This window comes from Microtus pennsylvanicus, chromosome 7, assembly GCF_037038515.1.
Source record: "Microtus pennsylvanicus isolate mMicPen1 chromosome 7, mMicPen1.hap1, whole genome shotgun sequence".
In the NCBI taxonomy this organism is placed as follows: Eukaryota; Metazoa; Chordata; class Mammalia; order Rodentia; family Cricetidae; genus Microtus; species Microtus pennsylvanicus.
In genome coordinates, this window is record NC_134585.1 from 123,417,894 (window position 1) to 123,445,846 (window position 27,953).

The 27,953-nt window shown below is 47.7% G+C and overlaps 3 protein-coding genes across 27 annotated transcripts in view; 2 read left to right on the top strand and 1 right to left on the bottom strand.

The window, feature by feature from the left end:
• Dap3 (death associated protein 3) overlaps nucleotides 1–14,665 on the top strand; it is a 37,815-nt gene extending 23,150 nt beyond the window's left edge. For all 5 annotated transcript variants that reach the window (XM_075978542.1, XM_075978543.1, XM_075978541.1 and 2 more), the window contains exons 3-12: nucleotides 2,518–2,622; nucleotides 4,745–4,846; nucleotides 5,911–6,019; nucleotides 6,256–6,348; nucleotides 7,932–8,062; nucleotides 8,916–9,155; nucleotides 11,053–11,112; nucleotides 11,898–11,987; nucleotides 12,841–12,958; nucleotides 14,482–14,665. In XM_075978542.1, the coding sequence (XP_075834657.1) occupies nucleotides 2,518–2,622; nucleotides 4,745–4,846; nucleotides 5,911–6,019; nucleotides 6,256–6,348; nucleotides 7,932–8,062; nucleotides 8,916–9,155; nucleotides 11,053–11,112; nucleotides 11,898–11,987; nucleotides 12,841–12,958; nucleotides 14,482–14,567 (1,134 nt within the window). In that variant the 3' untranslated portion in view covers nucleotides 14,568–14,665. The remainder of the gene's footprint in view (nucleotides 1–2,517; nucleotides 2,623–4,744; nucleotides 4,847–5,910; nucleotides 6,020–6,255; nucleotides 6,349–7,931; nucleotides 8,063–8,915; nucleotides 9,156–11,052; nucleotides 11,113–11,897; nucleotides 11,988–12,840; nucleotides 12,959–14,481) is intronic.
• Nucleotides 14,666–23,084: 8,419 nt separating this feature from the next.
• Nucleotides 23,085–26,953, top strand: Msto1 (misato mitochondrial distribution and morphology regulator 1). 3 transcript variants are annotated; one of them, XM_075978534.1, is made up of 14 exons: nucleotides 23,085–23,211; nucleotides 23,403–23,538; nucleotides 23,946–24,015; nucleotides 24,119–24,194; nucleotides 24,586–24,640; nucleotides 24,718–24,805; nucleotides 24,898–25,015; nucleotides 25,091–25,225; nucleotides 25,325–25,477; nucleotides 25,680–25,811; nucleotides 25,883–26,067; nucleotides 26,269–26,373; nucleotides 26,458–26,567; nucleotides 26,739–26,953. In XM_075978534.1, exons 2-14 carry the CDS (start codon nucleotides 23,526–23,528, stop codon nucleotides 26,951–26,953), a joined length of 1,455 nt encoding a protein of 484 aa, XP_075834649.1. In that variant the 5' UTR covers nucleotides 23,085–23,211; nucleotides 23,403–23,525. The 3 variants fall into 3 exon arrangements, with proteins under 3 accessions (XP_075834649.1, XP_075834647.1, XP_075834648.1); XM_075978533.1 differs by having other exon boundaries at nucleotides 23,163–23,313; XM_075978532.1 differs by having other exon boundaries at nucleotides 23,161–23,313; nucleotides 24,898–25,225.
• Gon4l (gon-4 like) overlaps nucleotides 23,313–27,953 on the bottom strand; it is a 51,229-nt gene continuing 46,588 nt past the window's right edge. For 9 of the 19 annotated variants that reach the window (XM_075978522.1, XM_075978519.1, XM_075978521.1 and 6 more), the window contains exons 30-32: nucleotides 27,841–27,943; nucleotides 27,268–27,386; nucleotides 26,945–27,182 (exon numbers count right to left, since the gene is read on the bottom strand). In XM_075978522.1, coding sequence (XP_075834637.1) covers nucleotides 26,945–27,182; nucleotides 27,268–27,386; nucleotides 27,841–27,943 — 460 coding nt within the window. Of the gene's footprint in view, nucleotides 23,419–25,152; nucleotides 25,237–26,944; nucleotides 27,430–27,840; nucleotides 27,944–27,953 lie in introns of those variants that run through there. The other 10 variants (XM_075978529.1, XM_075978528.1, XM_075978515.1 and 7 more) reach the window with 6 other exon arrangements.

Genomic DNA, 27,953 nt, shown 5'->3' on the forward strand with positions numbered 1-27,953 from the left:
TGGAAGTCACATTAGTTCACCTGCTCGGCTTCCCAAAGGCTTGCATCACCGCTGCCTGGAAGTTTTCTATGTTTTTAAAAATGTATTTATTATTGATGTATATGATGTATATAGAGGGTTGTACCTGTGGAAATGAAGACGATGAGTTCTTTCACTTTTATGTGGACTCTGGGAATCTGTGCCAGATGTGATGTGCATGCCTGCAATCCCAGAGACGTGCCAGATGTGATGTGCATGCCTGCAATCCCAGAGACGTGCCAGATGTGGTGTGCATGCCTGCAATCCCAGAGACGTGCCAGATGTGGTGTGCATGCCTGCAATCCCAGAGACGTGCCAGATGTGGTGTGCATGCCTGCAATCCCTGCACTGAAATGCTGAGTCCAGAACATTGAAAGCTTGAGACACTAAGCTCTACTGAAGCACAAAAATAATAAAAACCCAGAGACAGATATTGGGGTTCAACCTGAAGGTCAGAAAAGCAAAACAGCCAGCCACTGGCTCTTACCTCGACCTCATGGCGATACTGCCTCTCAGAATCTCAGAATGAGACTGAGAGCTGCCTCCTCCCGTTTTATAATCTTCTCTGGTTCTGGGATTAAAGGTGTGTACCACTAATCCCTGGTTTCTATGGCAACTAATGTGGCTACTGGAAGTAAAGGTGTGTGTCATAGCTGCCTGGTCTGTAAAGCTGGCCAGTGTGGCTGTTCTACTTTTCTGTTCTTCCAGCACGCTTTGTGTGTTAAAATACAAATGAAATACCACTTCATTTGACAACCTGCGTCCAATCCCTGGGCCCCACAAGACGGGGAACAGACAGTTAAATTTATGTGAATTGAAGGCTAGCCTAATCTGCAGTTCCAGGACACCTAGGAATGAGACCCTGTCTAAAAAGTAAAAGAAAACTTTATTGAAAACAAAAGATGACGAAAAGAATAGAGATTTTGAAGTGAAGCTTGGTTGTGATTTTCAGTAGGATTTTTCAGACAGTGATTAAACACCTGCCCAAAACCAGTCTGGGGAGGGGAGGATTTATTCCAGCTCACCGCGCTCAGGCCACATCTGTCACTGCACTCTAGAAGTTGCTGGGACTTATAAGGCATCTCCTCCGGCTATACACTCAAATTCCCTTTTCTGTTCCTCTTGAATTCATATCCTAATCTCATACCTGGAATCATTTCATGCCTTTGTAAGGCTCGGGGACTCTTTTCTTTAGGAAGCATCTCATCCAGCCCGCGCTGGACTTGGGCTCCTGGCCCTACTGAATGCTGGTTTATAGACATGCGTCCCCATGTGCCGTGCATTGAGATTTCCCTAGGGTTTTCCTGTATTTGTCTCCAAAGATCCCATCTGTTTCTCTACCACCATTCTGTGAGTTCCTGAGTGTGGTTCACTTAGCTTTTTGCTTAGCTGGACACTATATAGTCCCTCAATTCCATGTCACTAATGAAGGTTGTTAGTTTGTGGGCCATCATTACCGGCACACGCCTTTACTCGCAGCACTGGGGCAGAGGCAGCCAGACCTTTAGAGTTGAAGGCCAGACTCTGTCAGAAAGAAAGGAAAGAGGGTATAACTTAACCCCTGCATTCGGAAGGCAGAGGCAGCCAGACCTCTGAGTTCAGTGCCAGATACATCCTGTGAGTGAGCAAGAACCTTCTAGGGGAGCTTACCACCCTCCACACTGACGCACACTGGTTGAGGGTTCATTTCTTATGCCTCAGAATGTTCCAATATTAGGAATCATGCATCACGGTGCAAGTGAATTACACAAATTTCCTGAACTGAGCACCTGGGTACACCTACCCTGTGTTCCTAGCTTCTCAGAATGCTGAGATAGAGCAGTCCCTGGGCCCAGAATGCAAGGCTTGCCCAGGCAGGTAAGCAAGACCTCAACTCAAAATAGTAAGTGTGGCTAGGAGAGCTGGTTAGGCTCAGTACTGGGGAAACTGAGACAGGCGTGTGATAAACTAGGGGCGAGTGTGGTCTGGGACCCCCATCTCCCCAAAACAAAAACCGAGTTATTTTAGCTTATCAGTAGCTGCCCTGAACTCCTGAACAGTGGGACAGAAATCTTTGTTTCCATGTAGGACAGAGCCCTAGCCTAGCAATGTATGTGCTGAGACAGACCAAATGGATAATACTGTGACTGGATTTACTAAATTATTAGGATCCATTTTGTATAGAACTAAAATGTTTTTGTTTGTTTTTGTTTTTTTTTGTTGTTGTTTTTTTTTTTTTTTTTTTTTTTTTTTTTTTTTTTTTTGGTTTTTCGAGACAGGGTTTCTCTGTGGTTTTGGAACCTGTCCTGGAACTAGCTCTTGTAGACCAGGCTGGTCTCGAACTCACAGAGATCCGCCTACCTCTGCCTCCCAAGTGCTGGGATTAAAGGCGTGCGCCACCACCGCCCGGCCTAAAATGTATTTAATGTCATGTTTAGAGACATTGCTTGACTCTTCAGTGTGACAACAAGCATCTAAAAACCTCATGACTCTAGGACACTAAAAACTTTCCTTTTGTAGTTGGACCTGAGGTGTTTTTTACACGTGAGTGCCCAAGCACCTCAGAGCAATCCAGTTCCAGCTGAGCGTCCCAGAACTGTTTCCCGCACCAGTGACAGTGACCCGGTAAGTTGTGGGGGGGCTCCAGAGATTATATCCTGCGTTGCCGTGGACTCCTTCTCCACATCAGCACACTGGTTCTCATACTCTGAGGTGACGGCCCGGACGAGTCACTCGACCTGCAGTGCTGGGGAAAGAGAAAGTACAAAGTTAGTCCAAGTTTCTTCTAATGTGATTTGTTTGTTTGTTTAGTTGGTTTGGTTTGTTTTTCAAGATGGTTTCTCTATGTAACAGTCCTGACTGTCCTGGAACTCACTCTGTAGAGCAGGCTGGCCTTGGACTCACAGAGATCCACTTGTCTCTGCCTCCCAAGTGCTGGGATTAAAGGTGTGCACCAGCACTAACTGGTCCTCTAATGTGATCTTAACAATGAATTCACCTGGTGCCATGAATCTTGCTGAATTAAGAATTCGCTAAATTAGCTGGGCATAGTGGTGCACACCTTTAATCCGCCTTTAATCCCAGCAGAGGCAAGGGGATTTCTGTTGAGCTCAAGGCCAGCCTGTCTCAAAACAAACAAACAAACAAACAAACAAAAATTACCTAAATCCAATTCCTTCTGAAATAATTTTGGCACTAATTATTTATCTTTTAGTTGGGGCAGCTTTCCTTTAATGACCATTTGGTGTTGCAGTAGAATCTTCGCTGTGGTAAGCGCAGCAGGATAACCCTTGAGTAGTGTGCTGAGGACCCAGGTTTGTCGTGTACTGGTGTCCAGAGCTGACGTTTCCTTTCCTGGCGTCTCGTTCTGATTCACAGCCTGATAGCCTGGGTCCTGACTCTTCTCTGTGCCAGTGTTGGACCGTCTCTTAAAAATGAAGTCAGTGGGGGCTGGAGAGATGGCTCAGCGGTTAAGAGCACTGACTGCTCTTCCAGAGGACCCGGGTTCGATTCCCAGCACCCACATGGCAGCTCACAACTGTCTGAAAATGCAGTTCCATGAGATCTGACACCTTCATACCAACGAACATAATAAAGTTAAATAAAAAGTTAAAAAAAAAAAAAAAAAAAAAAAAATGAAGTCAGTGCAGGCCGTGCTTTCTTTAATGTGAAGGAAGCCATCGGCTTTTGTGTGTGTTTCTCCCAATCTGATTCTTCCCATCTTAATATGATGGTTGAAATTTAAAAAGATATACCTCTACCAAAACATAATTTTATCAGGGTATGTTTAGAATTTGTAGTTAACCTTCACTTGTTCTCACAGATGCAAAATGAAATAGAATAAATTAATGAAGTCACTCTAAAGTGTCTTTCACTGCTATTTTTCAAGTCCTTTAGGGTTTCTATGGAAACAGCATCATGCAGATGATCTTACCACATGTCTGAAGCATCCCTTCATAGCATGAAAGAATCCAGGTGGCAGAAATCATGTTGGTCCCCATCAATAATTGCTGAACAACTAACTTTTATTAGTCAGGCCACCAAATTTATATGATAACATACACTGGATTTGGTGATAGCAACACTTCATTAGATGTATTTGTTGTGAGAATGGATTTATGCCTGTGTCATATAGAGATCACAGAACAACTTTTGGGGATTGCTCTCCTTCCACCATGTGGACCTCAGGTTGTCAAGCTTGGAGCAAGTGTGTTTACTCCCTGAGCCACGTTGCTGTCTCAGCAGCCTGTGTTTCCAGTGGAAATACAAGTGGCACACTATGTAATTCCAGCAGTCAGGCAGCTACAGCAGCCTGCTGTCGAACGTTCAAGGCCAGCCTGGGCTTATTCTAAAAGAAATCCTTTCCCCGCTCTGAGATGTTGCTGTTTGCCCCTGTGTGGCCTGGCAGGAGTCGCTGCTCTTTGTGGTGGTTAGCTTATTTTTAGGCTTGTTTTGATTTCAGGTTTTGTTTTGTTTTGTTTTTTGGTTATTGTGGTTTTTTGTTTGTTTTTTTGTTGGAATTTTTAGTTTGTTTTGGTTTGTGGGTTTTTTGTTTTTGTGGTGGTTTTGTTTGTTTGGTTGGTTTTTTTTGTTTTTTTTGAGGTGTGATCTCTATAGCCTAGATTGCCTGGAATTTAAGATAATTCTGTTCCAGCCTTCAAGTGCTAGGACTGCACGCCCAGCCTACCTTCTTTTCAAAGCCCGAGTCACTCCCTGACCTCCTGCCCCTGTTCCTTTGTGTTTCCAGGCTAAGCATGGGGAGCAGCATGAGGGCCAGTACTATAGCATCCCCTTCCAGGATCTGAAGACAGTATTTCCTCATGGCCTGCCTCCTAGGTACATGATGCAGGTAGGTGCTCATACAGAGACCAGAACAGGGAAGCCCAAAGTACAGTGGGCAGTTGTCAGGGAAAGGATTAAATGAGAGACATAGAAACTTGGACATTTCTGAAGGACAGAAATTCAGCTATGGACTAGTGAACACTACAGTTACTACTGTTTACCTTTTGTTAGCCACTTAAGTACATTGCAGTACCCTTTTCTGTGAATTTCTGAGCAGGATTCCTGGAATCATGGCATTCAGGTGATTATTTTAAGTGAATTTAATGTAGGTATTTTGGCACATAACTGTAATCCCAGCACTTGAGAATCATCAGGAGAAGACTTGCTTCAAGTTTGGGGTCAGTTTGGACTGTATGTTGAGTAATAGGCCAGCCTGGGCTACAGTATGAGGTCCCAGTGCAAACCCTTGTCTGTGCTGGCCCAGACCTGCCAGCCTAGTGCTCTCCGAGGAAGAAGCTGAATGATCTTCAGGGTCCTCACTCTGTGCACGAGATCTTGTGTTATGGTAAAAAAGCAAGAGAAAAACAAAAAAATGTATGTATATGGTAAGTGCAGGGTACTGCTTATAAAAGAATATTTACCTAGTTCTACAGTGTACTTAAGGGGCTAACAAAAGGTAAACAGTAGTAACTGTAGTGTTCGCTAATCCATAGCTGAATTTCTGTCCCCATCCTCACAAAATAAGTGCATGGAAAGAAGAATCATCAGGCAGGAGATGCTCAGCAGTTAAGAGTTCATTCCCAGGATCTACGTGGTGGCTCACAACCATCTGTAATGAGATCTGGTGCCTTCTGTCATTCGTGCAAGTAGAACATTCATATACATAAAATACATAAATAAATAAATTTTTTAAAAATAATCATCAAAAGCTACCTATTTATGTTACTTGATATGAAACAATGTACCTCAGACTTTAGCTAAAATACATGGATTGATTTCAAATTCGGTGCCAACCCAGCCTCTCATAACTGCATTTGGATGAGCGGTGGTGTGTGGTGTCAGTCTCAGTCTGCACGTGGTTAGAGTGGCTAGAATTTCACACCCATCTTCCTCCTCCTCCTTTTTGCCTAGGTGAAGACTTTTGGCGAAGCTTGTCTGATGGTAAGGAAGCCGGCTCTAGAGCTTCTGGGCTACCTGAAAAATACCAAGTTCACTCACCCCGCTGTGCGGTATCTTCTCTGTATCCTTTCCGACATGCCTGGGTCCCCGTACGTTCTCCCCTCCTTTGGGAGAAGGAGATGCTGGGTTTGGGACAAGGTCTTGCTGTATACCAGTGGCTGGCCACACTCCTGCAGATCTGCCTGCGCTGTTGCTGCTGAGTGCTGTGATGACCGAATGCACCACCACACCTGGTGTGAAACGCTATGGGTGGGGAATGCCTTGCTCAGGACGATTTTTCTTTAACACACGCTTTAGATGGGGAGAAGGGAACAGGAAAAACTCTCAGTCTTTGCCATGCTGTTCATTTCTGTGCAAAACATGACTGGCTGGTTCTGCATGTCCCGGATGGTACGGCCTTCCTGTGTATCTTCTCTATGACCGCCACAAGATCATGGCCCTGCTGTAGTGCCCATAATAACTCTGAATTCTTGAGCTGAAACAAACCCCTCCTGACTCCCTGTCCCAAGGGCTGGCTACAACCACATACCACCTTTTGTCCTGTAAGTTACTGTTTTGAGTCTCTGCAGTGCCTGTGCAGTCCTGCACACTGAGTCGGAGTTCTTCACTGTGGATCTGAACCCGCGCACTGGCATCTGCCGTCTCTTGTCCATTGTCGGTGAACCCACACTTCCTAATCTGCCTTTAAAAATTGGCAGCAGTCCTGCCAGGCGGAGGCACATCCCAATTCCCGCACTTGGGGGCAGAGCGGCGGGTCTGTGGGAGCTCAAGGCCAGACAGCTAGGACTGTTAGAGAAAAAGACAGTATTCTGGGTGGTAGTGGCACATGCCTTTAATCTTAGCAGTGGGATGCAGAGGTGAGTGTGAGTCCAGCCTAGTCTACCTGCTGAGTTCCAGGTCTGCCTGCTAGGCTATGCAGAGGAAGCTCCTAGGCATTGTGTCGTCTCTCCAGTCCTGTGCATGTCTTCAAATTAGAGAAACATTATCAAAGTACGATATGGACATATTTCTTTTGTGTGATGGTACTGGGGACTGATCCTTTATGTTCTTGATCTTTGAGCATTGCATTATAATCAGAATATAAGATACTGAGTGAACTGTCATGTTGACTTACTACCAATTTTTATTTACTTATTTTTAATTTAATTTTTTCTTTTTAAATAAGTCTGCAAAGTCTGTCATCACTTGAGGCAGGAACCACGGTCCTCTCCCCTGTATCTAAGCTACGTAGAGAGGCTTCCAAAAAGCTAGATCATATACTGGGGATAAATCCTGGTTCCACTGCTAGTGGCCCACGACGGTCCCCCACATGCAGAGGGCCTAGTTCGTCTTTTACGCTGGTCTACTTGCTGTCAGTCCAGAGGTGGCGAGCACCCACTGGCTCGGGTTATTGTTTCTGTTTCCCCGTCATGCTCATATTACCACTCCTCCCTGTGACTAGACTCGAGGCTTAGCTGGGGATCTTTTCATCTGTTTCCATCAGTTACTGGATGAAGGTTCTGGATGACAGTTAGGGTAGTCATCAATCTGATTACAGGGGCAGGGCATTTTAGATCCCCTCTCCGTACTGCTTAGATTCTTAGCTGGAGCCAACCTAGTGGATTCCTGGGAGCTTCCCTAGTATTTGGTTTCTCACTAACCCTACAATGGCTCCCTCAATCAAGACATCTCTTTCCTTGCCCTCCTTCTCTGCCCTTTACCAGCTCAATCTTCCCAATCCCTCATGTTCTCCTCCCTGTCTCCTACTACCTTTCCCCCACACTGCCAATTTACTAAAGAGATCTTTTCTATTTGCCCTTCCCAGGGGATCCATATCTATCTCTCTTAGGGTTCTCCTTGTTTCCTGGCTTCTCTGGGGTTGTGGACTGTAGGCTGGTTATCCTTTATCCTATGTCTAATATCCACTTACGCTGTGTTTGTCTTTCTGTGTCTGGGTTACCTTACTTTTACGCATTTTTTTTTTTTTAAAAAAGCTCATCTTTGGGTGAAGAACTGCCGGGAGCTTCTGCAGTCCACCTACAACAAAGAGCGCTTCGATCAGCCCCTAGAGGCATCCACCTGGCTGAAGAACTTCAAAACCACCAATAAGCGCTTCCTGAGCCAGGTGACTGCATGCTAGGAATTCAGTACAGGATGACCTTTGTCCAGATTCCATCTTTGCACCTTGAGTAGCTGGGTGCTATGGAGACTTGACATTGCGATTAATAATAAATAAGCCATTTTGTATCCCTTTAACATTTTAGCTCACAGTGGACTCACAACAGCTATAAGCTGTCCATTGAGTGCCTGGTAAATATCACTCTCTCTGGGGGAACTTAATCCTCCACAAGCACATGGCCAGCCCTCTGGCATCTTAGATTGAGCTCTAACTGGGGCTTCCCCGCTGTACAGTCTGTCTGCGGCAAGAGTGCATTGACAGGGTGAGCTCAGCAGATGGCGCGCTCGCCGCTGTGCCTCTCAACCTGATGGGAAAGCAAGCTAACTTTGTATACTCGGATGCATGCACACACTTAGAGGCAGAGGCAGCCTGGTCTACAGGGCTAGTTCCAGGAGAGCCTGGGCTACACAAGGAAACCCTGTTATTAAAAAACAACAACAACAACAAAGGAAATAAGGAAAATGAGAATGCCAAGGCTTGGTATAGGTCAGTAGAGAGCACTTACCTAGTATGCTTGAAGCTTGGGATTTGATGAGCACTGTGGGGTGTGCAGGATGATGTTTGGACCTTTTAGCCAGAAGGGCCAGGTGTGGCAGTTCACACCTTTATTCCCAGCACAGAGAAATCTGAGACAGGGTCATTGTTTTTGTTTTCGAGACAGGGTTTCTCTGTGTGACAGCCTTAGCGTTTGGAGGTCTGATTTCCACATTGCACCCCCTTGTGGTTCAGCTGAGTCCCGTGGGCCTCCATCCTGACGGGAAAGGCTTCAGCTTTCATTTCTTTCTCTGCCTACCTTTAGATAAAAGTTCAGGGGAAGTACGTTTGGAACAAGAGAGAAAGCACTGGGAAGGGCAGTCCTCTGGGAGAAGTTGTTGAACAGGGCATAACACGCGTGAGGAATGCCACAGACGCCGTCGGGATCGTGCTGAAGGAGCTTAGGAGCCAGAGTTCCGAAGGACACTTCCGCCTCCTGGTAGCAGTGGATGGGGTCAATGCCCTCTGGGGAAGGACCACACTGAAAAGAGAAGACAGGACCCTGGTAGGAATATTTGTTTGCTCTGATTCTGTCACACACAAGGCCTGCTACTTTCCTGGGTGGGCCACATTAGGATGCTTTTTTGCCCTGGAGTTTAAATTACATTTGGAACTGGAACAACAGCTGCGTTGGGTCCTTGTTGAGGACCCAGATTGGTTCCTGGTCTCCAGATGGCAGTCCAGAACCATCCGTAACTCTGGACCAAGCACTCATGCAGTAGACGTACACACAGTTAGGAAAAATGTAACATAAAAATAAAGCTTGCTGGGTGGTGGTGGCGCACGCCTTTAATCTCAGCACTCAGGAGGCAGAGGCAGGTGGATCTCTGTGAGTTGGAAACGAATCTAGTCTTCAGAGCAAGTTCCAGGACTGGCTCCATAGCTACTGAGAAACTCTGTCTCAATAAAAGATTAAAAAAATAAAAATAAAGAAACTAAATCTTTAAAAACAACAAAAGATAACTGGAAACAAGCCAGCAGTAGCTCTATGGTGAGCACATGCATGCCCAGTGCCTAAATGGCCACAGACTCCAATCTCTACACTATAAAAAAGGGGGAGGAAGACAGCGAATTAGCTTCAAAAGAGAAAAGAAGATGTGTCAGCTGGGCAGTGGTGGTGCTCGCCTTTAACCCCACAACAGGCTCCAGAGCTACACAAAGAAACTGTCTTGAAAAACCAAAAAAAGAAAGTAGGAAAGATAAGTCTTAGTTGGCATGCTTTTTTGTTGTTGTTGTTGTTGTTTGTTTTCTGAGACAAGGTTTCTCTCTTTTTTTTCTCCGAGACAGGGTTTCTCTGTAGTTTTGGAGCCTGTCCTAGAACTAGCTTTGTAGGCCAGACTGGCTTTGAACTCCACCTGCCTCTGCCTCCAGAGTGCTGGGATTAGAGTAGAGGCGTGCGCTGCCACCGCCCAGCTTAGTAGGCCTTGTGTGCTGTGATGAAGCGCCATGACCCAAAGCAACTCGTGGATGAAAGGACAGATCCATATGGCAGTTGTCCACTGAGGAAGAGAGGACGCGGAGGAGTGATACTTAACAGCTTGCTCCTCCTTGCTTGCTCAGTTTTTCTTTTTTTGTTTTCTGAGACAGGGTTTCCCAGTGGCTAGGGAGCCGGTCCTGGAACTCACTCTGTAGACTAGGCTGGCCTCAGAATAATCCACCTGCCTCTGCCTCCCTGAGTGCTGGGATTAAGGATTGTGGGTCACCACCACCCAGTTCAGTTTGTTTTCTGTACACCTGTCCATAGATGGCACCACCCACAGTGGGCTGCCCTCCCTCTCCCACATCAATCAGTAATCAAGAAAATGTCCTACAGGCTGTCGCTGGGCCAGTCTGATGGCAGTATCTCCCAGTTGAAGTTGACAGAAGATTACCCAGCACATGATGTTACATGCTCCATCGTGCATTGCAAGCCAAGGGAACATGTTGGAAAGAACAGGACAGCAGGAGCCCCAGGAGCTTTGCTTTCTTCCTTGGTTCTGCTATTTTCCATGTAGAGATCAGAAATATGAAGGGAGGAAGGTGCACTTGGGACAGTCATCCTCTTTCCTCCTGCCTGCCTCTTCCTCTCTTTTCTCCTCACCTCTCTTACTCCAGAGGAAGAATATTCTCGTACTCTGGTTACAGTAGTTAAAAACTTTTCATTTAGCCAGGCGGTGGTGGCACACGCCTTTGATCCCAACAGTCGGGAGGCAGAGGCAGGCGGATCTCTGTGAGTTTGAGACCAGCCTGGTCTACAAGAGCTAGTTCCAGGACAGGCTCCAAAGCCACAGAGAAACCCTGTCTCGAAAAAAAAAACAACAACAACAACAACAAACTTGACCTTTTATCTAATTGTCCGTTCTCAGGAAACAGCCAGAAAAGTAAAGTCCTAATGTCTTTGCTCTCTTGTTGGCAACATGTAGATTGCCCCGGAGGAACTCTCCCTGGTCCACAGCCTAAGGAAAATGGTGAAAAATGATTGGGTAAGTGCCCCAGATTCTCAAGATGCGCAGAGGAAAGTGTGCTGCCGGCTTTATTGTTCTTCTGTCTTACTGTTCGTAGTTGTGTAGAGTGACCCTGTAGAAAGTTCCGTTACTACTGAGCCTCCTCACTAGTGTGTGTCCGTCTGTCTCTTGTTTGTTTGTTTGTTTGTTTGTTTTTTAAGACATTAAAATTTTGCCAGCAGTGGTGGCACATGCCTTTAATCCCTGCACATGGGAGGCAGAGGCAGGCGGATCTCAGACCAGGTTGGCCTCAAACTCACTATCAAGTGAGTTCCAGGACAGATAGGACTGTTACACAGATAAACCCTGTCTTTACAAAAAATACTATAATTTTTTTTAAAGATACTATAATTTTTATTTCAGGCTGGGTCTCACTGTATAGTCCTGGCTGACCTGGAACACACAGAGCTCTGCCTCCTGGGTGCTGGAAGTCAAGGCATGAACCACCAAGCCCACAGACAGCTAGATATGATTCATTTTGTAGCTCAGGCCACCTTACAACTCACTCTGCCGCCACTTTCCATTCCTCTGCTTCATTCAATTGCTTAAAGTGGTAGGCTTGTTGGCATTGCAGAAGAACGTGACAAGCAGAAGTGTACTGTGGTAACCTTAAGGTCTTGTAGTGACTTAGTGTCAGAGCCAGAGCAGGAAGCAGATGATCGTGCTGAGCTGCGCTGTCGTGGCACTCATGGGTCACCTACAGAGGACTGATGAGTGTCTGTCATTCCATCTTTATAAAATTCAACTGTTTGTCTTTTTTTCAGCGTGGAGGTGCAATTGTGCTGAGTTTGAGCCAAACCGGGTCGCTCTTTAAGTCCCGAGCCGCATATTTGCCGCACGAGCTTCTGGGAAAGGTCACGTTTCCCTGTTTCCATTAGAGTAACCATCTGTCTAGAGCAAGAATTCTCAACCTATGGGTCCCTACCCTTTTGGGGTTGCATATCAGATATTTACATTGTCATCTGTAGCAATAGGAAGATTACAGTTATGAAGCAGCAACAGAAGTAATTTTCTGGTTGGGGGTCACCACAATTTAAGGTAGTGGCATTGGGAAGGTTAAGAAGCACTGCTCTAGAGACTGTCTCTTATTTTTTATTTTGGGGGTGGGTTCACACGCTATGGCACACGTGTGGAAGTCAGAGTATAGCTTGCAGGAATCTGTCTCTTCTATAGTGCAGGTTCTGGGCCGCTAACACTGATCATCAAGCTTGCTAGCAAGTGCCTTTATGTTTTGAGGCATCTTGCCAATTTTATGTCTCCTAATTTTTTAGGTTTATTTATTTTAGTTTATATGTCTGAGTGCATGCATGTGTCTCTTGGATCCCTTGGAACGGGGACTACAGATGTGCGTACCACCATGTGGGTGCCAGAACTCAAACATGGCGGCTCTCCAGTACCACGCGCTCTTAACTGACGAGCATCTCTCCAGCCCCCACGTCTCTCTTTTATTTTATCTTGTTGTTTTGAGACTTGGTCCCTCTGTGTAGCCCTAGCTGTCCTGGAACTCCCTGTTTAGATCAGGCTAGCCTCAAACTTACAAAGGCGATATAAGAAGTCACTAGCCAACATGTAGCCATCCTCTGTGAGGCAGGAAGGCCGAGTGGGCGTAGAGTTGAACGGAAGAAAGGCCCTGTCCTCACAGCACAGGTGGTCTCAGCTCATTTCTCGTTCGACTAACACTGTGTCTTTCATCCTTTTCCTCTCCAGGAAGGATTTGATGCCTTGGATCCTTTTCTTCCCATCCTCATTTCCAACTATAATCCAAAGGAATTTGAAAGTTCTTTCCAGTATTATCTAGAAAACAATTGGCTTCAGCATGAGAAAGGTCAGTCGTGTGTCCACTCTCCCTGCCGCGCTGCTCACTGCACAGTCTGCTGAGTCAGTGCACAGGGCATTTTGGTATCACCATGACCTAGGTACCCGAAGCTTATTTGGGCTCACAGCTTCAGCTTCAGCAGGGTCAACCGTGACCACTTGGCTCCATGATCTTGTTTGTGTAGGAACAGAGGGTGTTGATGTCAGTGCAGACAGGAAACAGGCAGAGAGAAAGGAGAGGCCTGGAGAAAAGAACTGCTCCTTTCTGCTGAGCCCCTAATCCTACAAGTTCTTGAGCCACCTGCTGTGGGCCCAAGCATTCAGTGCGTGACACAGTCAAGCCCCAGGCCTTGCTCTTTACCCTCAGCAACGACCTATATATTTTGTATTTCCTTTTTTTTCCCTTTTGACTTTTTCTATATAATAAGAGAATACAAAAATACTATTTGAAAGTGGCTGCATTTTAATTTACAAAAGAAATTACAGCCGGGCGGTGGTGGCGCACGCCTTTAATCCCAGCACTCGGGAGGCAGAGGCAGGCGGATCTCTGTGAGTTCGAGACCAGCCTGGTCTACAAGAGCTAGTTCCAGGACAGGCTCCAAAACCACAGAGAAACCCTGTCTCGAAAAACCAAAAAAAAGAAAAAAAAAAAAGAAATTACATTTCTGCTTAAATTCTCACCTTGTTCAGAACAAAGCATTGGTGCTAAAGAAGGAAACAATTTTCCGGCCAGCTCCTGGGTAGTTTCCATGTGTCTAGGCTGCAGCCATCACACTGGGGAGCACTCACTCGGCTCACATCAGACAGCAGTGCTGAGACACTCAGAAGGGGCGATACTAATTGAGATGTTATCACCAAACCAGATCTCTGCTATCTCTGTCCTTTTTCTTTTGTTTTTTAGGGCAATGTCTCACTGTGTGTCTGTGTTTGGGCTACTGTCTGAGCCTCCTGAGCTGAAGTCTCAGCACAGATCCACACCTAGGTTCAAAAGCTCTTAACTCTTTTTAAGTTTTTTGAGACAGAGTTTTTCTGTAGCTTTGGAGCCTGTCCTGGAACTGGCTGTTAGAAACCAGGCTGGCTTTGAACTCACAGAGATCCACCTGCCTCTGCCTCCTGAGGAAGCTCTGGACTTTTAATGGCAGACCTGATAGCTTGCATTGCGAGCATTCTAGGTATTTGTGTGACTGCTTCTCGTCATGGAGATAGTAAACTGCTTTATCCCTGAATAACAGGGAGCCAGTGATGCCTGCTGTGGTCCCAGGTCACACTGGCAACATAAGACTTGGCTTAGAAACAACTGGCTGTAGAGTCACTGCCTAGCATGTGCCAAGCCCTGGATTTGATCTCTAGCCCAACCAAAAGCAAAGTTTAAGCTAATAGAATCTGAAACTGGAGGTGGGAAATAAGAGTGCGGCATTGTAGTGAGCTGGAGGTGCGGGAGCTCAGGGTTGACGGGGTGGTGAGCTCAACAGGAAGCCCTGGCTACAGTTTGGAGTAGGAAAAAACCGCCATTCGTGTGTTTGACTGTTCCAGCTCCGACGGAAGAAGGGAGGAAGGAGCTGAAGTTCCTGAGTAACTGCAACCCCGGGCAGCTGGAGCGACTCTGTGCTGCCCTGTGAGCACCAGCGCCTAGCGCAAGCGGGGCGGCCTGGCCACAGTGCCTACATCCCGCTGTCCCTATGCTGAGCCCCGCATTAAAGGCAGCTGTGCTCTCTAAGTGCTGTGTTAGAGTCGTGACAAGGAACGCGCACACACTAAGCAAATTGAATTTCTCTGCAGTTCTGTTTGTTGGCATCTGAAGAAACTCAGTTCTACAGAAATTGCTCATTGTCTGTCTTCTGAGCATAAATTAGTTTAGGAGACCATGAATCACTTCCCAGTTCCACTATTCCGGGAACTTCTCACTCCCTGTTCCTTCCTCCTTCTTGATTCTGTACAATGTCACTGTAGCCCCAGCAGCGTTCGGACGGTTTGGTGTGGCTTGCCCCTTCCCACAAGTTCCTGAGAGAATTGAGCACCTGCTACAGCATCCATGCTATATAAGTTAACACTAACGCAGATAGAATTATATTTATGTCCACACCTTCAAAGAACTACAGGAAGAAATGACTCAGTTTACATTTTTATTATTATGTGTGCACACACCACAGCACATGCGTGGAGGCCTGAGGACAGCTATTTGAAGTTAGTCCTCTCCTTCCATGTGTGTGTGTGGCTGTAGCACGAATTCTGATTGATATTAGTAAAACCTCAGAGTCAGGCGTTCATGGTGGCAAATGTCTTTAATTCCAGCACTCAGAGGGCAGAGGCCAGCCTGGTCTACAGAGTGAGTTCCAGGACAGTCAAAGATACACAGAGAAACCCTATCTTGAAAAAACAAACAAGGAAAAACCCAGAGTTAGATATAAGGGTTAAAGCTGAAAGCTCAGAGAAGCAGAGTAGCCAACCACTAGAGAGCGCATTCAGACCAAGGGGGTGATCTTGTCTTTACGAATCCTCAGACTGAATCTACGAAACCTGAGTCTACATCTGTTCCTGTCTCCTCCCGCCTTGTATTCCTCTCTCCACCTAGCCACATCACTCCTGATTCCCTCCCTAGTGCTGGGATTAAAGGTGTGTGCCGCCACTGCCTGGCCTCTGTACTAACTAGTGGCTTAGCTCTGCACTCTGATCTTCAGGCAAGCTTTATCTGTTAGATACAAACAAAATATCGCTACATGTGGGTTTGGAGCATTGTCAGGCTGGCCATGTTTCGTGGCAAATTCCATTATACACTTTGCCATCTCACTAGCCCCAAAAGACTGATTTCTTTTCGTTTTTGAAACCAAATCTCATGTAGCCCAGAGTGCCAGAACTTTCTATGTAGGCAACTCAGGATTCTCCTGCCTCCACCAGTGTGGAGGATATATGTACCATGCCCAGTGAGAACTCGGTATATTTCCAGATTTCCCGCTTATTAGTCATTTGCATTTCTTGTTTGACCTCGTCTAGTGGTGACAGTAATGCTAACTCCCAGGGTGCCGTGAGCACTTCACACAGCAGGCAGCTGCTGGCAGCCAGGAAGCTCCTCCTGGCTTGGATGGGCCAGTGCTTTATTTGGATGGTTTTCTGTGAGAGCCTGCACTCTGTGGTGCAGTTCTGTGTCTTCTCCACTAATCTACTAACATCACATAGACTCCAGCTCTCACAATGGGAGGCCAGTTGTGTGGCTAAACTATTTCCTGGTGTATCCATATGTGCACAGTACTGCTGGGGACCTGCCCACTGGGCTACAGCCTCACACTACAGAATCTCCTTAGGTGTCTGCAGCTCTAGATTCAGCCTGGCTTCTCCATAAGTCAGGCTATCATCGCAGCTCCAAAGCTGTGACGCTCACACTCGCTACAATCTTCCTTGCTCTGAATCTATTATTTCTCCATTTATTAGTAACTGTCAATTCTCCCCATTGCTTTCTTTGGTGTTACTGTGAATACATATTTTAGGCAGACGTTTCTGACCTGCCAGTAGCTCTCAAGTAAACACCCTGAGGCTTATATTCATTATAAATGTTCAGCCAATAACTCAGGCTATCTATCTAACTCTTATATCTAAATTAACTCATATTTTTATTTATGCCTTGCTTTTTTGGCTTGGCACTTTTTCTCAGTTCAATACAGCATGTCCATCCTGCTTCTCTGCATCTGTGGTGACTCCCGACTTTGCCCTTCTTCCTCCCAGCATCCTTAATTTGGTTATCCTGACAATACTTCTTGCCTGGCTACCAGGCACTCAGATTTTTAATAAACCAGTTGGAGTGACAAATCTTTACAGTGCACAAAAGGATTATTCCACAGCAACGACATACCAGGACCTAACAAGTATTTTCAAGGTTCGTGATTGTTATTTTCCCATATATGTTTGCATGTGTGTGGGTTTGAGTCCAGGTACCTGTGATGGCCAGAGGCATTGGGTCTCCTGAAGCTGAAGCTCCTACTTCAGCACTTCATGTTCCTCACTGCTCAGCTGTCTCTTCGGCCTAAGACACTTAGAAAAATATAGCATTTAAAGACTGAAACTGGAATAGACAAAAGCCCATATAACCAATTATTGCTGTATTAAAAGATCAGGGCTGAGCTGTGTGGAGCTCAGGGCTTCCCATTGATCTGTACCACCCCTGTTGTAGAAGTGTTGTAGAAGTGCTTCCCAGTGTTAGAAACAAAGAATAACCTCAGTGTTGCTTGTATAAAGGAACACACAAGCAAAAGCACAACAAAGTAATTTGTTTTGCAAAAAGCCTGTGCTAAGACCCAAACCAAGTTAGCAAGCACTGATTAAAATGGTTGTCTCCTTTTGTCCCTGACCTAAGTTCTGACCAGGTCTCTGGCCTTGACTTGCATTACTTAGGGACTGCTCTGACTGGGGTGCCAGGAATGAGAAACAGACACACACAGCAAAGCCAAGCTGCAGTGGCCAGCGCTGGAGCGGAGCAGGATAGCTCTCCAATCTCAGGCCCGAGAGGTTGGACCAGGAAGCTGCAGTCGCTCCACGCACACCCGGCATCCCCTTGCCGTGGCTGTGCTCATGGCAGAACTTCCCCAGCAGATCCCGTTAGTGGGAACTAGACAACCTGACAATGCTGTTAGCTAACTGGCAGGAGGGGGTAAAATGTTCAGGAAAAGGAGTCCTTACCAGGCTCAAACCAGCAATTTGTTTTTAATTAAAAATTTCCACCTCCTCCCATTTCCCTCCCCCTCCCTCTCTAACACCCGATTCTGTGTTACCCCCTCGGTACAGTAAGCCCGAGTTGTGCAAGGGCCTGGAGATTGAAAGAACACACAAAGAGACCTGGGTCATTTGAAAGGAGATCAGCCAAATGCCATTTATTCAACCTTGGGGAAATCCTTACCCACCTCGCTGCTGCACAAGGATTTCCGCCCTGACCCGAAGATGGAGTCAACAATGCCCTACAGCTAATCACCAGGCGGGGCAAGGGGAGCACCAGAACAAAGAGAATGCTTTAGTTAGCTGACCAGAAACTGTCCTCAAGATGCACCCCAAGAACAAGGGTAGACCCGGGCCCTACACCTCTCCAGTCCCTGCCCTGTGGGAAGTCCAAGGTCCTCCCCCCTCCATCCAAGTCTAGGAAGATGAGCATCCAAACAGACTAGGCTCCCACAAAGTCAGTACATGCAGTAGAATCAAAACCCAGTGCCTTTTCCTTGGCTTCTCAGTCAGCCCTCATTGTCAGCCACATTCAGAGAGTCCAGTTTGATCAAATGCTCCATCAGTCCCAGTCCAGCTGGCCTTGGTGAGCTCCCATTAGATCAGCCCCAACGTCTCAGTGGGTAGGCTCACCCCTCGCGGTCCTGACTTCCTTGCTCATGTTCTCCCTCGTTCTGCCCCTCCTTTGGACCTTGGGAGCTCAGTCCAGTGCTCCAATGTGGGTCTCTGTCTCTATCTCCATCCATCGCCAGATGAAGGTTCCCTCCAATGGATCTTTTGGTACAGCACCAGCAAATGTTTTGGGTTTTGTTCTCCATACTCATAAAAATGACCTGTGCTTTGTAAGAGATCATCCCACCAGCCCACTGTTAGTCCCTAGGGAGTCCCACTGATGTAGTTGGCGCCTCATCTGAAGTCCTAATAGCTGTCCTCAGCCATTTGTATGTAATTCTGTCATAACTGCACTTGTCCGGGGGCTGGAGAGATGGCTCAGAGGTTAAGAGCACTGACTGCTCTTCCAGAGGTCCTGAGTTCAATTCCCAGCAACCACATGGTGGCTTACAGCCATCTGTAATGAGATTTGGTGCCCTCTTCTGGCCTACAGGCATACATGGAGGCTGAACACTGTATATATAATAAATAAATAAATCTTAAAAAAAAATAACTGCACTTGTCCTCTGAGTCTGGGAAATGAGTATGTATAATCTGTAGGAAGGTAGGGGCGGGGCACACGGGACAGGGTGGCCCATGCCCCGACCTTTAGTAAACAACTCCTCCTTCATGCTCTGTGAGGAGGTTCAATAAACTCACTGCTTCCCCAGCTTGGTCTCAGAAGAGTTAGAACTAGGATAGTGGGGACTAAATCAAATTTAGGAGAAGAGGGAAAGTGGTTTTTAATACACAATTCTGCAGGAAGGGACACAGCACAGAAAAAAAAATAGCTGGCATGGTGATTTGGCACAAAACTGGGCTTTTTTTTTTTCATTTTAAAAAAGTTTAATTTACATTAGTGGAAAACTACATTAGTGTTACATGTTCAGTGTGTGCTCTCAGAGATCTGTATGACCATGTTAGTGTATGACATGTCTATGTTCAGTGTGTGCCCTCAGAGGTCTGTGTGACTGTTAGTGTATGACATGTCTATGTTCAGTGTGTGCCCTCAGAGGTCTGTATGACCATGTTAGTGTATGACATGTCTATGTTCAGTGTGTGCCCTCAGGTCTATATGACCATGTTAGTGTATGACATGTCTATGTTCAGTGTGTGCCCTCAGAGGTCTGTATGACCATGTTAGTGTATGTCATGTCTATGTTCAGTGTGTGCCCTCAGAGGTCTGTATGACCATGTTAGTGTATGACATGTCTATGTTCAGTGTGTGCTCTCAGGTCTATATGACCATGTTAGTGTATGACATGTCTATGTTCAGTGTGTGCCCTCAGAGGTCTGTGTGACTGTTAGTGTATGACATGTCTATGTTCAGTGTGTGCTCTCAGAGATCTGTGTGACTGTTAGTGTATGACATGTCTATGTTCAGTGTGTGCTCTCAGGTCTGTATGACCATGTTAGTGTATGACATGTCTATGTTCAGTGTGTGCCCTCAGAGGTCTGTGTGACTGTTAGTGTATGACATGTCTATGTTCAGTGTGTGCTCTCAGAGATCTGTGTGACTGTTAGTGTATGACATGTCTATGTTCAGTGTGTGCTCTCAGGTCTGTATGACCATGTTAGTGTATGACATGTCTATGTTCAGTGTGTGCCCTCAGAGGTCTGTGTGACTGTTAGTGTATGACATGTCTATGTTCAGTGTGTGCTCTCAGAGATCTGTGTGACTGTTAGTGTATGACATGTCTATGTTCAGTGTGTGCCCTCAGAGGTCTGTGTGACTGTTAGTGTATGACATGTCTATGTTCAGTGTGTGCCCTCAGAGGTCTGTATGACCATGTTAGTGTATGTCATGTCTATGTTCAGTGTGTGCTCTCAGAGATCTGTATGACCATGTTAGTGTATGACATGTCTATGTTCAGTGTGTGCTCTCAGAGATCTGTATGACCATGTTAGTGTATGACATGTCTATGTTCAGTGTGTGCCCTCAGGTCTATATGACCATGTTAGTGTATGACATGTCTGTGTTCAGTGTGTGCCCTCAGAGGTCTATATGACCATGTTAGTGTATGACATGTCTATGTTCAGTGTGTGCCCTCAGAGGTCTGTGTGACTGTTAGTGTATGACATGTCTATGTTCAGTGTGTGCCCTCAGAGATCTGTATGACCATGTTAGTGTATGACATGTCTATGTTCAGTGTGTGCCCTCAGGTCTATATGACCATGTTAGTGTATGACATGTCTATGTTCAGTGTGTGCCCTCAGAGGTCTGTGTGACCATGTTAGTGTATGACATGTCTATGTTCAGTGTGTGCCCTCAGAGGTCTGTGTGACCATGTTAGTGTATGACATGTCTATGTTCAGTGTGTGCTCTCAGAGATCTGTATGACCATGTTAGTGTATGACATGTCTATGTTCAGTGTGTGCCGTCAGGTCTATATGACCATGTTAGTGTATGACATGTCTATGTTCAGTGTGTGCTCTCAGAGATCTGTATGACCATGTTAGTGTATGACATGTCTATGTTCAGTGTGTGCCCTCAGAGATCTGTATGACCATGTTAGTGTATGACATGTCTATGTTCAGTGTGTGCCCTCAGGTCTATATGACCATGTTAGTGTATGACATGTCTATGTTCAGTGTGTGCCCTCAGGTCTATATGACCATGTTAGTGTATGACATGTCTATGTTCAGTGTGTGCCCTCAGAGGTCTGTGTGACTGTTAGTGTATGTCATGTCTATGTTCAGTGTGTGTCCTCAGAGGTCTGTGTGACTGTTAGTGTATGTCATGTCTATGTTCAGTGTGTGCCCTCAGAGGTCTGTGTGACTGTTAGTGTATGTCATGTCTATGTTCAGTGTGTGCCCTCAGAGGTCTGTGTGACTGTTAGTGTATGACATGTCTATGTTCAGTGTGTGCCCTCAGAGGTCTGTGTGACTGTTAGTGTATGTCAAGTATATGTTGTGTGTACCCTGTGCTGTCGGTTACCCTGAGGCTGGAGAAAGTTACAAGAATTCTGAGCTGCCCCTGTCCCAGTGATGGAAGAGTTAGCCCCTGACCCATCTCTCCAGCTCCAACATTTTCATCAGATGTATGTACTGTATGTATATGAGTATTATGTACATTACGTGCATGAAATAACAATGGCTATCAGAAGAGGGCATTGATCCACGTGAATGCTTGAACCCAAGCTGGGTCCCCTGTAGGAGCAACGAGTACACTTAATGACTGCACCATCTCTCCAGCTCCAACAAATCAACGGAGGCTTCTAAGTCTTCCATGGAAAGTGGGACAGAGTTCAGGATAGTCAGGGCTACCTGTGTCACCCCAGCACCCCCACACCAAAAAGTAGAGGACCTTAATTGTGTAAGACCGCTGTCCTCTTCTGCCATGTGCTGGGCCAGCCTCCTTCCCTTCGTGAACTCCCCACCTGACTGCACCCTGTCTCGGGGCCTGGGAAAGGAAGTTGGTTCCAGTCCGTTTCATGAGGGGCTGACACCGCTGCTCATCTGGAGCTGGTGGCTGTGAGCTCACCACAGCCTGTTTCTAGCGGTCCTACTCTGAATGGAAGATGGTCTCAGAGTCTCACAGAAACACACAACCACTCAAGCATAAAATTTGTTTTATTGAGTTTGAAAGAAAAGATGATCATTCAACATTTCTTACACGTACAAGAATGGAGGAGTAGACGTTCCCACAACAGCCTCCAAATAAAAATGTAAGTATGAATAAAGGAATGGGCCCAGGCAGAGAGCTCAATGTAAGAGGTGCTTGCTGCCAAGCGTCAAGAAGAGCTTGGACCTGAGGGAGGACCCACATGGCAGTACAGAACCAATCTCCTCAACTTGTTTTCTGGCATGCACACAGTGCCCACACAATATTAGAAGCTGATCATCCCAAGGCACCAAAGAATAAAGGCTAAATGTTGTTCAGTAGGAGATATTGTCTGTACATTTGACTAGCAATAAATTTATGTCATAAATGGTGCACTGCTATAAATACCAGACGCTCGCACCCACCCACCCACCCCCAGATATAAGCAAGACATTCGGGAATAGCGATCTGTTTTGGACCTTAGACATGCTGTCAGGGGGCCCAAGTGGGCCTTCCACTTGCTACAGAGTTAAGGATTGACTGGTCTCCCTCCTCTAAGAACAGGATAATAGGGTTGTTCCCTCACATGTGGTTTGGAAATCCTTTGTCCACTGGATACACAAAAAAGCACAAGCCTTTTCCAAGAAGCCAGGCTGGGCTAACAGTGAGCCTGTCACAAAACGTTGCCCAAATGATGACTCAAATTAAAAAGAAATTAAAGGCTCAGGGTGGGTGGTGGGCGCACGCCTTTAATCCCAGCACTTGGGAGGCAGAGGTTGGCAGAACTCTTGTGAGTTCGAGGTCAGCCTGGTCTACAAGCGAGTTCCAGAACAGGCTCCAAAGCTATAGAGAAACCCTGCCTCGAAAAACCTAAATAACAAGTAAGGAAGCAAATAAATAAATAATAAATAAATAAAAGCACAGAAGTGCAAATGAACTCTATGTCCATGCAGAAGGGGACTAAAACCTTTTCCATAACCTAACAGAAGCAGACAGACGACCCGTTGCCCAGTTTACTGGTTTAGCCAGGCTGGAACCTTAGACTGGGAGGAGTCAGTCAGTGGAGCATCGAGTTCCTCGTCAAGCTGTTTTTTTCTCTCGAGAATTACTAGTTAGGAGAGGGAGGCATCTGCGAGAAGACTGACAAAAACAAGTGGGAGAACCTTCCATGACCTTGGCCAGAATAGGAGGAGCCCTGACGGAGAGGGAAAGGCGTGGGACCAGCGAGGACGCGCCAGTTTCCGGTCACCCAGGAGAGGAAGAGGCGGGGCGCGAGCCGCACGCCAGAGCCAACGTGTAGCCAACGGGAAAGCACGCGCTCAGGAGCCAATAGGGCGCGGAGCCCGCCCCCCGGCGGCAGTGGAGCGGTGAGCAGCGGCTGCGGTATGGCGGGCGGGGCGCGCGAGGTACTCACGCTGCAGTTGGGACACTTCGCGGGTTTCGTCGGGGCACACTGGTGGAATCAGCAGGTCAGGCTACGCGTGGCGGCCCGGCGCTCCCTACGGAAGGTACATGGCCATGCCCCTCCTCACGCCACTCAGCCCTCTGCACTCTGCAGGATGCTGCGCTGGGACCTAGGACCGAAGGCGACTCGTCACCGGGGGAGCTGTGCCCCGACGTCCTGTACCGAGCCGGCCGGACGCTGCATGGCCAGGAAACCTATACGCCGCGACTTATCCTCATGGATCTGAAAGGTGAGGCAGTGGCGGAGCTCAGCCAAGTTTTCCCACACAGGGGACAAGCCCCCAGAGGACACCGGAAGACCAGACTGTTCAACTCTGGAGTGGGCAGAGCCACGGGCTCCCAACAGAAGGATGGAGTCCAGATTCCCCATCCTTCTAGCGTATATCCAAGTATGCTTTAAAAAGCCAAGTGCAGTGCTTGGCGCGGTTGGGCGCGCCTTTAATCCCGGCAGGGACAGGTAGATCTCTGCGTACAAGGCCAACCTGGTTTACATAGTTGATAGGGATACGTAGGGAGACATCTCAAAAGCCAAACAAAAAGTTTTGCCAAGTGCTACCACACATCACCTGACAGGTGATCAGGTTGTCTGAGGGAGATGATGCTCTAGGCTTTGACTTTGTCTTTCGTCTCTGTGCAGGAAGTCTGAATTCACTAAAGGAAGAAGGTGGCCTCTACAAGGACCGGCAGCTAGAGGCTGCAGTAGCATGGTGTGTGTCTAATGTAGGAAGGGGTGGGCCAGTGCACAAGCATAAAAGGCTGGAGAGAGAATCAAATGGGCATTTTTTCTGCTTCATCTCCACTCTTTTTCAGGCAAGGGAAGCTCACCACACACAGAGAAGAAGAGTACCCAAAGAACCCTAACCTCCAGGACCTTCTGAGTGCAGAGGTGATGCGGTCTCTGCCCTAAACTTTGAAACCTACCACAGGCAAAGTAGTAAGGCAGAAAAGGAGGCGTCTAGCTACCATAAATACCTTAGAAACATTCGATTTTGGACAAAGCACCTTTGGCTGTAAATGGGCAGGAACCTCTAATCTGGTTTAGAGGCTAAGAAAGAATCCTCGCCTCTCTTTCAAAGGACCCTGAGCTGAGTTCCCAATGCCCCCTTCAGGCATCTCAAAACAACCGGGAACCAGTTCCTGGGGACCTCACGCTATTTTCTGGCTCCCGGCAAGTGGTGCACATCAAATCCACAGGGGCACACACATATACACAGAAGAAAAAACACGGCAGAGGAGAACTTCCTGGAAATAAATGTCATTTCCCTCACCCCTCCCAGGGAGTGCTGAATACTGACGGTGTCTGGAGGACCAAACCTATCCAAAATGGCAAAGGTGAGGCGTCTCTTGATGCTGGAGACTGAAGAGAGCAGGGACTCTGGGGAAGGTGCTGCCCACCATTTCTCCCACAGAGAACGGCGTCAGAGTCTGGTCAGACTTCCTGAGGGTGCATCTCCATCCGCGGAGCATCTGTGTGATTCACAAGTACAACCATGACGGGTATGGGGCTCCATCTCACCTGCCCTCCTCCAAAACAGCAGACTGGGGAGCTGAGGGCAGGACTGGGGTTTCATCACAGTGATTTCTGGTAGTGAAACAGGTCGCCTGGAGGCTTTTGGACAAGGGGAGGGTATCCTGAAGGAACCCAGGTACCTGGAGGAGCTGGAGGACAGACTACATTTCTATGTGGAAGAGTGTGACTACTTGCAGGTAGCTATGTGGCAGTGCAGGTGCTGGGGAGACGCTCGTCTCAGGCTCCAGTCTGCTCTGTTGACCTCTCTGCAGGGCTTCCAGATCCTGTGTGACCTGCACGATGGCTTCTCTGGAGTAGGCGCTAAAACTGCAGAGCTACTACAAGACGAGTATTCAGGACGGGGAGTAATAACGTGGGGTCTGCTCCCTGCTCCCTACAGTCTTGGGGTGAGTGGAAGCTGGAAGAAAAGCAGCAGAGTTGGTGGGAAGGAGAGGACCCCACTGAGGAAGTTCTGTGGAGCAACCCACTCTCATTTCTTTTACCAGGAGCCCCAGAAAAATATCTATCGCCTCCTAAACACAGCATTTGGTCTGGTGCACCTGACTGGGTACAGCTCTTTTGTCTGTCCCTTATCCCTGGGAGGGCACCTGGGTCTGCGACCCAAGCCACCTGTCAGCTTCCCTGACCTACACTATGACGTAAGGCTCGAAGCTCCGTTTATGTCAGCCTCTATCACTGCGGCTCTGCTTCTCCTCCCACCCCACCTTAAACCTGACCTCTTAGCTCCCTCATGTTTATCCGGCCTCAGGACGAACAGCCTTACTTCATTCCTAGATCTCTGTCCTTGGTGTGTTTCCCACACCCGAGAGACCCAATATCCCCTCCTGTCCCACTTGACAGGCCACTCTGCCCTTCCACTGTAGCGCCATTCTTGCTACAGCCCTGGACACAGTCACAGCTCCCTTCCGCCTGCGGTCCTCCATGGTGCCCATGGCTCATTTGGCTGATCTGCTAAGTTTCTCCGGGAGAAAGGTAAGAAGCTTTCTGAGGGCCCGGCCAGAGCCCAGGAAAGGCTCTGTAACCTGACACCTCCTGGTCTGTAGGTGGTGACAGCGGAAGCAGTCATCCCCTTCCCACTGGATCCAGGCCAGTCCCTTCCCGACATCCTGGGACAGCTTGGAGGAACCACCCCGTGGACCCCACTCTCTGCTTGTGGGGATTCTGCTGGAAGTCGATGCTTTGCCCAGTCAGTGGTGCTCAGGGGTATAGACAGGACGAGTCACACCAGGTAAAGACCGGGTTATTAGGGGCCCTGTGAGACCTGCTCAGGTCTTTGTTCCTGAGGGTATGCTTTCTTCCGACCGCCATCACCGCCTCACATTAATACGAGCTCTGGACTGACCCAGCTGCTGGTCCAAGGATGTAAGGATTCTTAGCTCTTATTCATACAGCTGAAGTATGTACAAAAGGTTTGCCTTTGTTCTGGCAGTAAGCTCAACCCAGGGACACCCTTGCCGTCGGCTCTCCATGCCTGTGCCTCTGGAGAAGAAGTCTTGGCCCTGTATTTACAACAGCAGCACCCTAGAGTCTTAAGGTCAGTTGGGCACTTGCCCTGCTCCCGGGCGGGGGGCAGCCTCTGCTGCTCTGCTCCCTGAGTCACCGCTCTCTCTGCCTGCAGCTCCTCACACCTGCTGCTGACACCCTGCAGAGTGGCTCCTCCTTACCCACACCTCTTCTCCAGCTTCAGTCACAAGGGACTGGCCCTGGATGGCCCCCCCAAGGGAGCAGGTAGGACATGGAGAAGTTACTCTTTGTCTTTGAATGAAAAGTGCCAAACAGAAAGTTCACAGTTGAGCGTTCCTCCCCCCGACCACAGCCCCTCTAGGGTGCTGGCGCACTAGAGCGGCGGCACACACTTCACTGCCGTCCTTTACAAACCCCAGCTCTCTCCCTCTACAGCGGTGCAGAGCATCCCTGTGTTTGGAGCCCTACGCTCATCTTCATCCTTGTACCGCACCCTGGGAGACTTGGCTGAAGAGCTGGCCAGACTTGACCTGCGGCGCTGGGCTAGCTTCATGGACGCTGGGGTGGAGCGGGATGACATGGAGGAGCTGCTACAGGACTTACACAGCCTGGCCCAGTGTTACCAGGAGGGTAACAGCCTTTCAAACTGATGTTCCAGGGAAGGGTATTGGGGAGATAATTTGTAATAAAAGCTGCCGGGTGCAGGAACCCAGTGTGTTGGGATTGCTGCAAGACATATGCATTTGTACATTTAAAAAGAGCGAGTTCACAAAAGAGCCAAGCCCCGTTCTCCACCAATGCTGTTTCCAGAATGTGTTTGTAAGGTCTTCACTGAAGTCCCTGAGAGACACAGGCCGCAGAACCATCTCCCAACGGGCTCTGTCAAGGTTCAAGGTCTATGAGTCAAGTACAATCACCCTTGTACAGAGGGCTGTTGGTTGGTCTTGGCAGATGAAACCCATACCTTCCCAGGGTGTCATTCATCCAGCTCTTCTTCAGACAGCAGGTCCCCACGGTCAGAGAGCTGGTCTGCATTGCTGGTGCTGGTGGCATCATCCTCATCCTCAGAGCTGGCCTCACAGGCTGTGTGGAAGAGTTGCATGAGTTCTCGGAAACGGTGGGAAACCTAGCAAAGGAAAGGGGTTGGGCTCACCGTTCCAGTCTGCTTAAATGAACTTGGCACCCACTTATTATACAGAGCAAGGTTGTGTCTTCTGTAGAAACAGGCGAATGCCACAAACAGAACAGTCTTCCCTGGTAACAAGACTCGGTGATACACACCTTAATTCCAGCAATCAGGAGGATTCCTGAGTACAAGGCCAGCCTGATCTACATTATTCAAGGGCAGCCAGGGACATAGTGAAAATCATCTCCAAAGAAAACAACAGAAACCCACTACACTGACAGGCCAAGCCTTTCCTCAGCTAAGCTTTAAAAGAACCAGTTGTTGCCTTAAAATTTCCTTATGACTGTAAACCCCATTGGTCCCATTCTCCCGCCTTCGTTCCCCATCACCCTGTGACCCGCCCCACCTCACCTCAACAGGGGTCTTGTTCCCCAGTTGCCGGGAGATGCTGCTGAAGGTGTGGGGCTGTGCGCCCTGCTCCTGGCACATGGTGAGGATCACTCGGTCAGCCTCCCTGAAAGCCA

What these genes read in the sequence shown, in the direction of transcription:
- Msto1 (XM_075978532.1), top strand. Translation starts at nt 23,230, where the DNA reads ATGGCGGGCGGGGCGCGCGAGGTACTCACGCTGCAGTTGGGACACTTC. An exon ending in TATCCTCATGGATCTGAAAG is followed by an intron (nt 23,539 to 23,945) that starts GTGAGGCAGTGG and finishes GTCTCTGTGCAG; the next exon opens with GAAGTCTGAATTCACTAAAG. An exon ending in TCCCTGACCTACACTATGAC is followed by an intron (nt 25,478 to 25,679) that starts GTAAGGCTCGAA and finishes CCCACTTGACAG; the next exon opens with GCCACTCTGCCCTTCCACTG.